The sequence below is a fragment of the Eumetopias jubatus genome, unplaced genomic scaffold, assembly GCF_037043125.1.
Source record: "Eumetopias jubatus isolate StellerSeaLion01/CBP00866 unplaced genomic scaffold, mEumJub1_p1.0 scaffold_1, whole genome shotgun sequence".
NCBI lineage: Eukaryota > Metazoa > Chordata > Mammalia > Carnivora > Otariidae > Eumetopias > Eumetopias jubatus.
In genome coordinates, this window is record NW_028274807.1 from 122,202,656 (window position 1) to 122,216,306 (window position 13,651).

Below are 13,651 nucleotides of genomic sequence, written 5' to 3' on the forward strand. Positions count from 1 at the left end.
GTAAAGAATGTCACTTCCTGGCAGGTACAGGAACCTCAGGATATTTTGGGGACGACAGGAAGAGAGGAATTCCTCTAAATCTCCAGGTATTGTAGGTGAGTCTGATGGCAAGTATTTGGTTTGGCTTCTGGCCTTGAGAGGCTATTAAAAGTTCAATGTGAAATTCCTTATAAAAAGTTCCAACAAAAGCAGATTTTTAAAATTAATTTTAAATTAATTTTAATTAATTAAAATTAATTAGGCCAAATTTGTTAAAAATGGACTTTTTTTTAAAATGAATTAGTTTTAATTTGGCTATCTTTGACAGAAATGAGGGTGCTTTTAGGGAGAAAAATTAAATTGCAACAACACACCATTGTAGATGTTAGATTCTAGTTCTGATTAATTGACTTCGAATGTTTGTTGTGTGCCTATAAAATTGGGCCAGATCCTGAGTGCTTCTGGTTTCCTCAAATACCTGGCTATGACTCTAGAAATGAAGGTTTTTAAGTTTCTCCCATTCTCTTGACTTGGAAACCCTGAGAACCAAAAATGTCCATTTCCCTGAAGCCCTGCAAACTGAAGCTAGACAACCTGGGGCAAAACTTCAGAAAACTTTCTACCATAGCTCATGTAGTGATGTTCTTCATGCCTGTTGCTTTCTGGGCCACTCAAAAGGATGAATGATTATTTTCCTGTTTTGAATCGTCCTCAGATTCCTCAGATAAACCTTAGTGAATGCATTTTTCTTTTTACTCTTATTGTACTTGATTTGATCCTTTTTTTTTTTTTGAGGATTTAAAAAAATCTAATCTTAGTTCTTTTCACTCTTACTGTACTTGATTTGATCCTTTTTTTTTTTTGAGGATATCCTCAGGGTGGTATTCATGGCTCATTTTCTTGTGGGCCATCTTTATCAGGTGTTGTGAGTGTATTTTTGTAATGAGTTGTGTTGCTTTAAAGGAGCAGGCCAGGAGAGAGACGGAGACATGCTGAAGGAGCTCCAGCATTCCCTCTTGGTCATCCTGTTGCTTGTCTGTGTCTTCTTCTACCAGCTGAATGTGAAGTCCCGCTGTCTCTTCTCCTGCCTTCCTCCCCAAAAGTCCCAGCAGGACCTGGAAACCCTCCTGGGCCATGGGCGCGGCATTGTGTTCATAGAGACCTCGGAGAGAATGGAGCCAACTCCTCTGGTCTCTTGTGCTGTGGAGTCTGCTGCCAAGATTTATCCTGGGCAGCCCGTGGCGTTCTTCATGAAGGGTCTCTATGACACCACACGGCTGCCCTCAAACGCCACTTACCCAGGCTTTTCCCTCCTCTCAGCAATAGACAATGTTTTCTTCTTCCCTTTGGATATGAAAAGGCTGTTTGAAGACACACCGTTGCTTTCATGGTACACTCGCGTAAGTATTCAGAGAATCTTAGGAGGTCAGCGTTGGGAGGGACCACAGAAAAGGGGTCCCATCTGCTCATTTTGTGGATAGGTGAACTGAACACAAGGACTCAGGTCAGAGATGGGACTAGAACCCAGATCCTGGTCTTCTTTCTACAGCGTTGAGTCCTGATTCAAATAAACAGGAGAGACTTAAGTTAGGTTCATCTCGAGCCTTGTGTCTTATGCCTCCAGCTTTATTTCTTAGGAATGAGGTTTCTTTTGAGACTATTCTTAACTGAATGAGTTTCTAGATTCTTTCTGAGGGTATAACCACTTATTTTTCATTTATTTAAACCCACCTATGTTAATTTTTTTTGCATCTGAGTGGGAACCTAGGCAATATTTAATTTGAACATGATATGAATAGGAAATTCATGAAGGATCAGGTGGAGAGTGCTGCTATATGAGATCGGATTATATTAAGATATGACCAAGAAACTCCTGGAGCTCTTGAAAATTTTATAATCTTCATCTTAGTAACATAGCATAATAAGGAAGTAATATTTCAATTAAATATTTCTCTCACAGAGGACCCACGATTGGATAATTCTTAAGGAAATTACAGTAGAACCACTCAATAACTTCACTATGAAGGCGTTAGCTGTGACGTCTTGTGAAGACTACAATGCAATATGGCATAAATACAATTACGTTATAATGTAACTGTAATTGTTTTAGCTATGTACTCCCCCCAATCTACGTGGAAGAAAACAACCTGAAGAAAGTAACACAACACACGGTAATAGTAGGTGTTTTGTGTGATTGGATTAGGAGTGCATTTAGTGATGAGAATATGTTCATTTTATATTATTTATTATATTTATATATAAATATATATAAATACTATATAAAAATATATAAATAAATTTATATACATAAATATATAAATGATATATATAAATTATATATAAATATAATAAATATTTATATTTATTATTATTTATATCATTATTATATTATATTATTTTAAAAACTCCAAAGTAATTTAAAAATCGACATCCAAATAATACCATTTGCTGGCCATGTAAAATCCTTTCTAAGTTCTAAGCGTAGGCTAGACCAAATGGCAGCAAGCATTTTCTCTGTAAAGAGACAGACTGTAAATCCTTTAGGCTTTGCAGGCCAAGACACAATAGTGAGGCCATTGTGCACGTTCTTGTGTTAGGTCCCTGTGGCTCCTGTGACAGAGGATTACACACCGGGTGACCTAAACGGCAGACATTGGTTCTCTTACGGTTATGGAGGCCACAAGGCCCAAATCCATTTCCCTGGGTGGATGTCACGGGGCTGGCAGGGGCCCAGTTCCCAGGGAGGCACTAGGGAAAAATCCTTCCTGTGAAGATCTGCACATCCCCTTTTCCCTGTGTGTGTGTGTGTGTGTGTGTGTGTGTGTGTGTGTGTGTGAACTTTCCCTCTACATCTGTCTTTAAGCGATACTTGTGATAGCATTTAGGGCTCATCAGGACAACCTGGAATAATCTCCCCATCTCAAGATCCTTAATGTAATCACATCTGCAAAGACCCCTTTTCCACATGCGGTGACATTCATACGTTCCAGGCTCTAGGGCCTGAGGTCTTTGAGTGGCCATTACTCAGTCTACTGTCCTGTGGGAAGGACACACTAGCACCTAGGTACTGCCAGCTAGAGGCATTTTCTGGACTAAGTGACAGGCCTGAGGGGGCGGTGGCTAGTTGTACTCTTGGCCCCATGGGACTTCTAGATCCTAGTGTGCCCATCTCTTCTCCTGAAGAGCCTGGAGGTCTCAAATTGAGGCTCATCAGGAGGCAATGGAGCAGCTCACCAGACTGAGATTTCACCTGCAGCTGCCAGCACAGGGTGCCCAACGAATAGGCGGCAACCAGCTCGAGCCCCTGGGAGGCAGTAGGGCAGGCCATGGGCCAGGGATGCAGGCCCTAGCAGTGGAGGGGGCCCCCTGGAGGGGACACGCTGGAGAGGCTCCTGTCACTCTCAGGGCTAACCTGCTAGAGGGTGTTTCAGGAGGACTAAACAAGCACAGGCAGTGTGTTGGCCTACTTTCCCCACACCTGGGCTAGTGAACATTAGCTTAACTGTGCTTTGCTCCTTGGACAAATAAATCTCTGCTCCACTTGTCTTGGAAGATGCTGCATACTATACCCTTCCCCCTTTTTCCCCTCGCAGACTAATCATGTACATGAGGAGTTGAAAGTTTCTGTAGTTTTGAACTAAAGAAACATTAATTTTTTTCAACCCAGCATTTTCCAAACTTATTTGAGCATGGACACCTCTTTCGGTAAGACATAAATGTTTTCTTGGAGCTAATGTTCCATAGAGCATAGGTCCTCTGAGCTGTATGTCAATCTTACAATGTTGAATTTTAGGAACAAGGTGGGCCCTGGGACACATCTGACCACTTCAACAGCCTTTCCTAACTTGCCTCTGTGCTTCTGCCCTTGCCACCTCCCAAGCCCCGTCCCTGTTGGTTTTCCACATAGCAGCCAGCATGACCTTTTTAAGACTAAGTCAGATCACATCACTCCTTTCTTCCAAACCTTCCAAATAATTTCAGTCTTTACCCCAGCCTATGTGATCTGCCCTCCCTCTCCACCCCTCCCTCTCTGTTCTCATGTCCTCTCCCTCTCCTTCACTACTCTGCTTTGGCCACACTGCCTCCTTTCTGTTCCTGCACACAGAGAGTGTGCTGGTAGCTCAGGGCCCTTGCACTCGCTGTCCTTCTACCTAGAACCCTCTTCTCTGAGATATCGGCATGGTTCACTCAACAACTTCATTCAGGTTTCTATTGGAAGCCAAGATAAGATAGGGCTCCATCCCGCCCCCTTCACAGTCCCCTTATCCAGCTTTTTTTCCTTCGCAGTCCTTATGAACACCCAACATATTATATATTGATTTGTTTATTGTCTATCTCCACCCAGTAAGGATTTTTATCTGTTTACTGCTATCTCCTTAGCAACTATAACAGAGCTTGGCACATAGAAAGTAGGCCCTCCATGAATATTATCAAAGGAATTAACTAGTGAAAGAAGACATGCATGCATTTTAAGAGTCTTCTACCAATTTCTCAAAGAGCATCCATATTGATCTATTTACAGTTTCCTAGTATATTTTTTCTTTATCAGTTTTTAGCATTTTTAGGACTCAAGAAATTCTTTCTTCACAGTTTCATGTTTGTGGTTAATGTACACCCAGCTGAAAATGACTCAAAGGGTTTATTGTGAAATCCGTGCTGGGTTTCTCCTTTACCATTCCACTGCTTCAATTTTTTTTTTTTAAAGCAAATTCACAAAATCTTTAAAAGCTGCTAAAATCTTCCTGTTGTTAGATTGCTGTAAACTTTTCACTTGAAGGCAAATTTTTGGGTGGAGGTAAGTTTGGTAAATTTGCAAAATTGGGCTTTTGTGCAGTAGATTTTTGAGAAGCTGGCTTTCTTCCTTCTCCTCAGCCGCCCTGGGCTGACCTCCCTTTGGGACACCTTGCCCTTTCCTGCTGCTGCTGTGGCTGATTTGCTCCTGTTCTTGCAGATCAATGCCAGCGTAGAGAGCAACTGGCTCCACGTCAGCTCAGATGCGTCCCGCCTGGCCATCATCTGGAAGTATGGCGGCATCTACATGGATACTGATGTCATCTCCATCAGGCCCATCCGCGAGGAGAACTTTCTGGCTGCACAGTCTTCTCGGTACTCTAGTAATGGGGTGTTTGGGTTCCTCCCCCACCACCCCTTCCTGTGGGAGTGCATGGAAAACTTTGTTGAACACTACAATTCAGAAATTTGGGGCAACCAGGGTCCCGGTTTGATGACGAGGATGTTGAGACTGTGGTGCAAACTTGGAGACTTCCAGGAGGTGAGTGACCTCAGGTGTTTGAACTTGTCCTTCCTACACCCCCAAAGATTTTACCCCATCTCCTATCCGGAGTGGAGGCGCTACTATGAAGTCTGGGACAGAGACCTGAGCTTCAATGACTCCTACGCCCTGCATCTGTGGAACTACATGAACAAGGAAGGAAGGACTGTGGTCAGAGGAAGCAACACGCTGGTGGAGAACCTCTGCCGTAAGCACTGTCCTAGGACTTACAGGGACCTGATTCAAGGCCCAGAGGCCTCGGGGACTGGGACGTTGGGTCCAGGTAACAAATAGAGCCAGCACTGGGTTGCTGCTGCTGTGTCGTAGGACTGGACGCTTCCTGGAGTGGCAGCTTTCGGTTCATGCCCACGTTGCCTGGGGGTGGGGGCTTACCCATTTCGGTTCATGCCCACATTGCCCCGGGGGGTGGGGGCTTACCCATTTCGGTTCATGCCCACGTTGCCCGGGGGCTGGGGGCTTACCCACATATCAGGAAGGGTCAGCTTTCTCTGTCTGTAGTAGAAAAACCCCAAAGACCATCGGTGTGTAAAATAGAGAAGCTTCTTTCTCTCTCATGTAAAAGAAGTCTGAAGGTAGGTGATTTGGCGGTGGTGGGGGTGGGTATGGTCACTGCAGTCACTGGGGACCTAGGTTTCTTGCATCTTTTTGTTTGTCATTTGCCATCCTTAGTGTCCATAGCCCATGATCTATATGGTTGCTTGATCTCCAGCCCATTATGTCTGCATTTCGGGCAGCAGGTGGAAGGAAGGAAGAAGGTGTACCTCCTTTATTTTATGGAGACTTCCTACAAGTCCCTTATAATGCTTCCCCTTACATCTCACTGGTCAGAGTGTACCTGTAAGAGAGGCTGAAAAATTTAAGGAGGAAGAGAAAATGGGTGTTAGGAGGGGCAGCTAACAGTTTTGCTACTTGTTAAATTTACTTCCGTAAGATTAATTTTAGGACCTGTTAGAGAATTGACTGGGGAAAAAGAGACCTGATTTCTGGTCCTGATTTTGATATTCCTTAATGCATTCAGTCAGTGAGCATTAACTGAGTGCCTTTGGTGTGCCGAGCACTGATTTAGTTGCTGAAGATACAGCTGGATCAAGCAGACAATGTTCTGTCTTGGTCAATCTGGGCTGCAGTAGCCAAGTATCATAGACTGGGTGGCATATAAACAACAGAAATTTACTTCTCATGGTTCTGGAGGCTGGTAGTCTAAGATTAGGGTGAGGATCCTCTTCCGGTGGCAGAGGGCACTTTTCTTGTTGAATCTTCACATAGTGGAAAGGGTCAAGGGGGATCTCTGGGGTCTCTTTTACAGAGGAACTGATCCCCTCATGAGGGCTTCACCCTCATGACCTAATTACCTCCCAAAGGCCCCACCTCCTAATATCATCACATTGAGGGATAGGATTTCGACATATGAATGTTGGGGGGACATGAACATTCAGTCCATTATAGGTCCCTCGTACTTATCCTAACGACTGGCCACATCCCCCTCTGATACCCTCTTGCTTTTCCCAGAGTGTTCTGCTGTTCCCTATCCTACCGCAATTGGCTCATAAAAGCAAATTACCAATTCTATTTTTACAAACCACTTCCCCTTTAACAGTGACGGAAAAATATACCTCCTCTTTCCAGGAAGTGTGAGAATCAATATTTCTTTTACAAATATTTATCAACCAAGATTTTCTAACACTTTCCTTTTGATAGTTGGCTTTATGGGAGAAATAGTTTCTATTTTTTCCAAATATAAAAATATGATGATTTTTCAAACTACATTCTCCAACCCCCCATCCCCTTTCATTTTGATATTTCCCCCTTTGGGAATCACTGCTCTGACAGTCTTATTAAAAATACAAGTCATGTCTCCTGCCCAGCTTTATTTATGCCTGGCTACTTGCTCTGGATTCTTAGATATCTGATACCATGGTCAGATTTTGGGGCCTGCTGTTCCTTCTCACAGCTGAACCCCTGCTGGTTTTCAGCTCTCCTGATTGTCCCCACAGGTGAGGATTTTCATGGCCGGCCCTTTCAGGGAGGAAAGTCACACACATTGGATCTAATTTCTACATCTGGAGAATACATCATGGATGGTCCAGCTAACATTGCCAAAGGTTTTGAAGGGATAGGAATAGCTTTAATATTTCTTTCTTTTTCTTTTTTTTTTTTTTAGAGAGAGAGAGAGAGTGCATGCATACCCGTGAGAGCAGGATGGGGGTGGGGGGCAGAGGGAGAGGGAGAGAGAATCTTAAGCAGGCTCCATGCCCAGCGCAAGCCAGAGGTGGGGCTCAAACTCACGGCCCTGAGATCATGACCTGAGCTGAAATTAAGAGTCCGATGCTTAACCGACTGAGTCACCCAGGCGCCCCAGACACAGTTTTAATGCTTCAAAAATATATGAGTTGTTTCATGATGGGACCAAATAGGTCAATCTGAATGTCACATTTCTTTATGTGGGGCTGTGATTATATGAATTCATTGTGTTAATGTTGATAATTTGATGTTTATAGGGAGATTTACCTGACAGTAAAATGTCTCTGATTAATAAAATGTGGGAAATAAATTAATAATGTATTGCTTAAGAAGTACAGTTTGTTTCATAGAAAAGGATATATCAAGATGTGGTAGTGAGGGGGGTGGAGCAAAGGGTTAAAGCTATGAGTAGTAAGAAGTGTGGGATTTCTGGGGCTCCAGATGGCCCTGGATTCCTTCTGGCCTTTTCTGTTAGTCTGTGCCACATGTTTATGTCACAATAGACTTTGGAAATAGGCCATGCTGTTGGCTTCTCTATATTAATTATTTTTTCTCAAATCCCACACTCATTCTTAAAATTTCAAACAAGATTGTATAGAGCAAAGGGTGAAAATGCCTTTTGTACCATGTCAAGTTTGGTATGTATCTCTCTCTTTTTCTCTGCGTGTATAGCATGCTATCAGTAAGAAGCTTTGGCCACAAGCCCTCCAAGTATTTCCAGCTAGCACCTTGTCTGCCCTAGCTCTTCCCTCCAGCACCCCCACAGTGTAGCAAGTAAAGGGTTAAGACTGGCCCCAGAAGCCTGTCTAGTTTCCTGCTCTAGGGTTAGTGCCTGTGCAAGTCTAGTAGTTAAATATTTGAATATCACCCCTGAATTTCTCATATGAGTTTTTATTTTTTATTTTCTTTTTTAAAGATTCTATTTATTTCTTTGACAGAGAGAGAGACAGTGAGAGAGGGAACACAAGCAGGGGGAGAAGGAGAGGGAGAAGCAGTCTTCCTGCCAAGCAGGGAGCCCGATGTGGGGGCTCGATCCCAGGACCCTGGGATCATGACCTGAGCTGAAGGGAGACACTTCACCCACTGAGCCACCCAGGTGCCCCCTTTTATGAGTTTTTAAAAAACATACTATTATGTCAGTTGTTTTTCACTTTAACAATATGTATCTTGGATACCTTTTTTCATTAGCACAACTTATTCTTCATAATGGTTGCAGAATGTTTCATTTTAGGATATATATCATAATCTATTTAATGAATACCCAATTAGTGGACATTTAAGTTGATTCTAATTCTAATAGTGCATGTAATGCTGTAGCAAAAGCTCTGATTCCTGCATTTTTGAGGACTTTACATTTTCATACGTGGTGCCAAATTATTTAAAAAAAAAAAAGCTGTTTGAAATTGCCCATTTTCCCATCCTTCACCAATGCCAAAAATCTATTTATTTATTTTTATTTTTAAACATTTTTATTAACATATAATGTATTATTTGTTTCAGGGGTACAAGTCTGTGATTCTTGAGTCTTACACAATTCACAGCGCTCACCATAGCACATACCCTCCCCAATGTCCATCACCCAGCCACCCCATCCCTCCCACCCCCCTCCACTCCAGCAACCCTCAGTTTGTTTCCTGAGATTAAGATCTCTTAATGGTCCGTCTCCCTCTCTGGTTTCGTCTTGTTTCATTTTTTCCTCTCTTCCCCTATGATCCTCTGTCTTCTTTCTCGAATTCCACATATCAATGAGATCATATGATAATTGTCTTTCTCTGATTGACTTATTTTGCTTAGCATAATACCCTCTAGTTCCACCCACGTCATTGCAAATGGCAAGATTTCATTTTTTTGATGGCTGCATAATGTTCCATTGTAAATCTATACCACATCTTCTTTATCCATTCATCTGTTGATGGACATCTTGGCTCTTTCCATAGTTTGGCTATTGTGGATCTTGCTGCTATAAACATTGGAGGGCATGTGCCTCTTTGAATCACTACATTTGTATCTTTGGGGTAAATACCCAGTAGTGCATTTGCTGGGTCGTAGGGTAGCTCTATTTTCAACTTTTTGAGGAACCTCCATACTGTTTTTCAGAGTGGCTGCACCAGCTTGCATTCCCACCCACAGTGTAAGAGGGTTCCCCTTTCTCTGCATCCTTGCCAGCATCTGTCGTTTCCTGACTTGTTAATTTTAGCCATTCTGACTGGTGTGAGGTAGTATCTCATTGTGGTTTTGATTTGTATTTCCCTGATGCCAAGTGATGATGAGCACTTTTTCATGTGTCTGTTGGCCATTTGGATGTCTTCTTTGGAGAAACCAGAGACAAGTATCTGTACTCAAGAAACTATAGAATACTCATGAAAGAAATCGAGGGAGACACAAAGAAATGGAAAAACGTTTCATGCTCATGGATTGGAAGAACAAATATTATGAAAAAGTCTATGCTACCTAGAGCAATCTACACATTTAATGCAATCCCTATCAAAGTATCATCCACTTTTTTCAAAGAAATGGAACAAATAATCCTAAAATTTGTATGGAACCAGAAAAGACCCTGAACAGCCAGAGGAATGTTGAAAAAGAAAAGCAAAGCTGGTGACATTACAGTTCCGGACTTCCAGCTCTATTACAAATCTGTAATCATCAAGACAGCATGGTACTGGCACAAAAACAGACACATAGATCAATGGAACAGAATCGAGAGCCCAGAAATGGACCCTCAGCTGTATGGTCAACTAATTTTTCAAGAGAAATCAGCAAACCAGATTTTTATGTAAAATCTCCCTTTGACTATATACCTGTCTATAGATCAGCACTGTGAAAACCCAACAATATACTTTTGACCTAAAATTACCTCATTTACCATGCATGGCCAGCATCTAGGAGATGCTGGGAGATCTGCCCCATACACCTCAGATGTCCTTCTGGAAGCTGGAGCTGGCTCTGGAGCTGGCTTCTGAGCTGTGCTATCAACAATTGACAGCAGAGAGCACTCCTATTGTGGGCTGCCTAGGGTCTACAGTCTACCTTCAGTCAGCAGTCTCTCCCACTGTCTCCTGACACATCCCTAAGTGTAGGAAGGAGACAAGCTGTGATGGTGTGTGTGCTGAGTCAGAGAGTAGGTGTCTGTCACTGGCTGAGGAAGGGGTGAGAGGCTATGGGGCCAGATGAAAAGCATAGGTATTGAGAACCCACCCTTTTCTCCTCCCATCCAATAGTTATGGCCCGGCTGCTCATGGTGACAGTGATGTTCCCTGGACTAGCCATTTAGGGTCAGTCTCCTTTGGCATGTTCCTGTATCATGGACTATATCCCTGTCCCCAGTGGTGCTGCCAACCCTTTTGTGTGCTGTGGCAGAGGAGGCAGAGGAGGCACAGTAGAGTGTGACAGCTCCCCAGTGCTAGGTGATCTAGTCCATTATAAACCCTTGGTATCCTTTGGAATCTAGAACAGAGACTGCACACAGTGGGCACTTGATAACTCTTTTTTTTTTTTAAAGATTTATTTGTTTATTTGAGAGAGTGAGAATGAGAGAGAGAGAGAGAGAGTACATGAGAGGGGGGAGGGGTTAGAGGGAGAAGCAGACTCCCCGCTGAGCAGGGAGCCCGATGTGGGACTCGATCCCGGGACTCCAGGATCATGACCTGAGCCGAAGGCAGTCGCTTAACCAACTGAGCCACCGAGGTGCCCCGGCACTCGATAACTCTTGGCTGTACTGAATGTTGAAATGTGGCCCAGGGAGGGAAGGATGTGGAGGTTCCACGCATGGGAAGTCTTGGTCAGCTGAACATGGAATTACTGAACATTTGGAATTACTGACCAGGTAGATGAAGCTGTATGCCAAGTTCACTTTCTCACAACAACCCTGCAAAGGAGGGCACCCCATTTACAGATAGGGAAATTGAGACTGGTGTAAATGACACATACAAACACACACAGGTACCGTCAGAGCTACTTCCTGCACACTTTGGGGATACAGGGGGGAGAGAGCTGAGAAGCAAATGCTCCAAGCCCCCACAGATTTCACATTTGACTGAACTCGAGAGGACACATCACTGACTGCCAGGCCCTTAGAGATACCTTAGCTAATTTGGTTCTCATAATGACCCTGCTAGATAAGAGTTTATTTTTTCCATTTTATAGAAGGTTAAGTGATTTTTTCCAGGGTTACACAGTTTGGGAATGTGGAAATATAAAACGTATCTTTTTAAAAATTTTAATTCCAGTAGAGTTAACATTCAGTGTTATATTAGTTTCAGGTGTACAATATAGTGATTCAACAATTCTGTACACGACTCCGTGCTCATCACAAGTGCACTCCTTGTCCCCTTTAGTTATTTCCCCCACCCCCCACCCACCTCCCCTCCGGTAACCATCAGTTTGTTCTCTAGAGTTAAGAGTCTGTTTTTTGGTTTGATTCTTTCTCTCTTTTTTCCTTTGCTCGTTTGTTTCGTTTCTTAAATTTCACATATGAGTGAAATCATACGGTATTTGTCTTTCTCTGACTGACTTATTTCGCTTGGCTTTGTACTCTCTAGCACCATCCATGTTGTTGCAAATGGCAAGACTTCATTTTTTTTTTTTTTACTCTAAGGCATTTATTTATTAAAACGTTCTCTGCCAAGATTTCACATCAGCTTAAAATTCAAATCAGTCTTTACATTTCTCTACTGAGGTTTCCATGTCAGTGTATCACATAAAAACACCTTCTCCAGCAATCAGTGTTACCAGCGTCCACACGGTGAGCCGTATGGTCAGCCTCTTTGTTCCCTAGGTGACCCAACTAGATGTTAATACTGCTCTGCTACAGGGTAAAAGCTCCTAACTCAAACTCATTGGAAAAGGGGTGAAACTTCTGCAAAGTGCACTTTAAGAAGAGGTACTGTTTGCTCATGAAAAGAAACCAGTGAGTCCTCTAGGAATAACAAAAGGGGGTATTTTACAGTTAAGCACGTGATTTGGAGTGAAGAATTCGGATGTTGCTCTGCTGCTCCAGGCCCTTAATACTCTTCTTGTTCCTCCTGTGGGCCCCCTTCATCAGGTATCACCAAGCCTTCATCTGTGGCATACAGAATGTCCACGATCTTCTGCAATACTGGGTTGTTTTTCCCCTCGTTCTCCTGGCAAATCAATTCAACGTTCCTTAGCTTTCCAAAGTAGAAATCTCTTTCTTTCTCCAAGTCTTCGACGGTAAGTTTCAATACATTGACCTACTGCATCAATTCAGCTGCTTTGTCATCCCTGTTGCCCACACCAGGATTCTTTCACACCTCCCCCCCCTCCCCCCCGCCCCTGGGCCAGCCTTAGGGGTTGCAGTAGTTCTGTGTGTTGCAATGGGCCTCTGTGGAGATGCGCTGCTAGAGCTGAGAGGTTTCTTCAGTTTGTTCAGAGCTGGAGCAACAAGGGAGGGAGTCACTGCAGTTTCTTGACCTTGTCTGGCAGCTACGGAGTCCTAGTCTTTTCCATCATAGTTTGCATCAAAAAACTTCTTGAACCACTGAACAAATTCAAAATTGTCCTGAAACTTTCCTTTTACTAATTTGTCCACAGACTTATTTTGTCAACACCCATTCTCTTAAAACCTGCTTGTAGTATTTTGAAGTTCTGGATGTATTCATGTTCTAGCTTAGCCTGGAATTTCACTTTCTTCAAGGCAATGGAGCCAGGGAACAGCGTGTCCATAAACTGACAGTAGGCAGCCCCTGAGCACAACTGTTCGATCTTCGTCAGATTCAGCTGCAGAGACTCGTTGATCCAGGCCAGCATGTCATGTCGACTTAGGTTATCACTGGTGACTGATGTTGAATATACGTTCACTGCCATCTTCGGCTCTCAGCGGGACCGCATCCACGGCCTGTGCCGAGCTTCAGTTCCGTCTTCGTCTCGTTCAAAACCCAAGACTTCATTCTTTTTTATGGCTGAATATTATTCCATTTTAAGTGTATACCACCTCTTTATCCATTTATCTATCGATGGACACTTGGGCTGCTTCCATAATTTGGCTATTGTAAATAATGCTGCAATAAACATAGAGATGTGTAGTATCCCTTTGAATCAGTGTTTTTGTATTTTTTAAGTAAATACCTGGTAGTGTAATCATAGGGTAGTTCTGTTTTTAACTTTTTGAGGAACCTG

General features: G+C 43.1%; 2 protein-coding genes and 1 pseudogene across 2 annotated transcripts in view; 2 read left to right on the forward strand and 1 right to left on the reverse strand.

Annotated features, from left to right (window-relative positions):
• Nucleotides 1-161, forward strand: part of DBR1 (debranching RNA lariats 1) — a 41,515-nt gene extending 41,354 nt beyond the window's left edge. The window contains exon 12 of the mRNA XM_028099112.2: nt 25-161. Within this exon, the coding sequence (XP_027954913.2) occupies nt 25-148 (124 nt within the window). The 3' untranslated portion in view covers nt 149-161. The remainder of the gene's footprint in view (nt 1-24) is intronic.
• A4GNT (alpha-1,4-N-acetylglucosaminyltransferase) lies at nt 55-8,845 on the forward strand. The gene is made up of 3 exons (XM_088026148.1): nt 55-95; nt 943-1,379; nt 4,931-8,845. Exons 2-3 carry the CDS (start codon nt 969-971, stop codon nt 5,543-5,545), a joined length of 1,026 nt encoding a protein of 341 aa, XP_087882274.1. The 5' UTR covers nt 55-95; nt 943-968; the 3' UTR covers nt 5,546-8,845.
• A 3,671-nt stretch (nt 8,846-12,516) lies between these two features.
• On the reverse strand, nt 12,517-13,367 carry LOC114205610 (microtubule-associated protein RP/EB family member 1 pseudogene; annotated as a pseudogene).
• Nucleotides 13,368-13,651: the final 284 nt, after the last annotated feature.

What these genes read in the sequence shown, in the direction of transcription:
- A4GNT (XM_088026148.1), top strand. Translation starts at nt 969, where the DNA reads ATGCTGAAGGAGCTCCAGCATTCCCTCTTGGTCATCCTGTTGCTTGTC. An exon ending in TGCTTTCATGGTACACTCGC is followed by an intron (nt 1,380 to 4,930) that starts GTAAGTATTCAG and finishes CTGTTCTTGCAG; the next exon opens with ATCAATGCCAGCGTAGAGAG.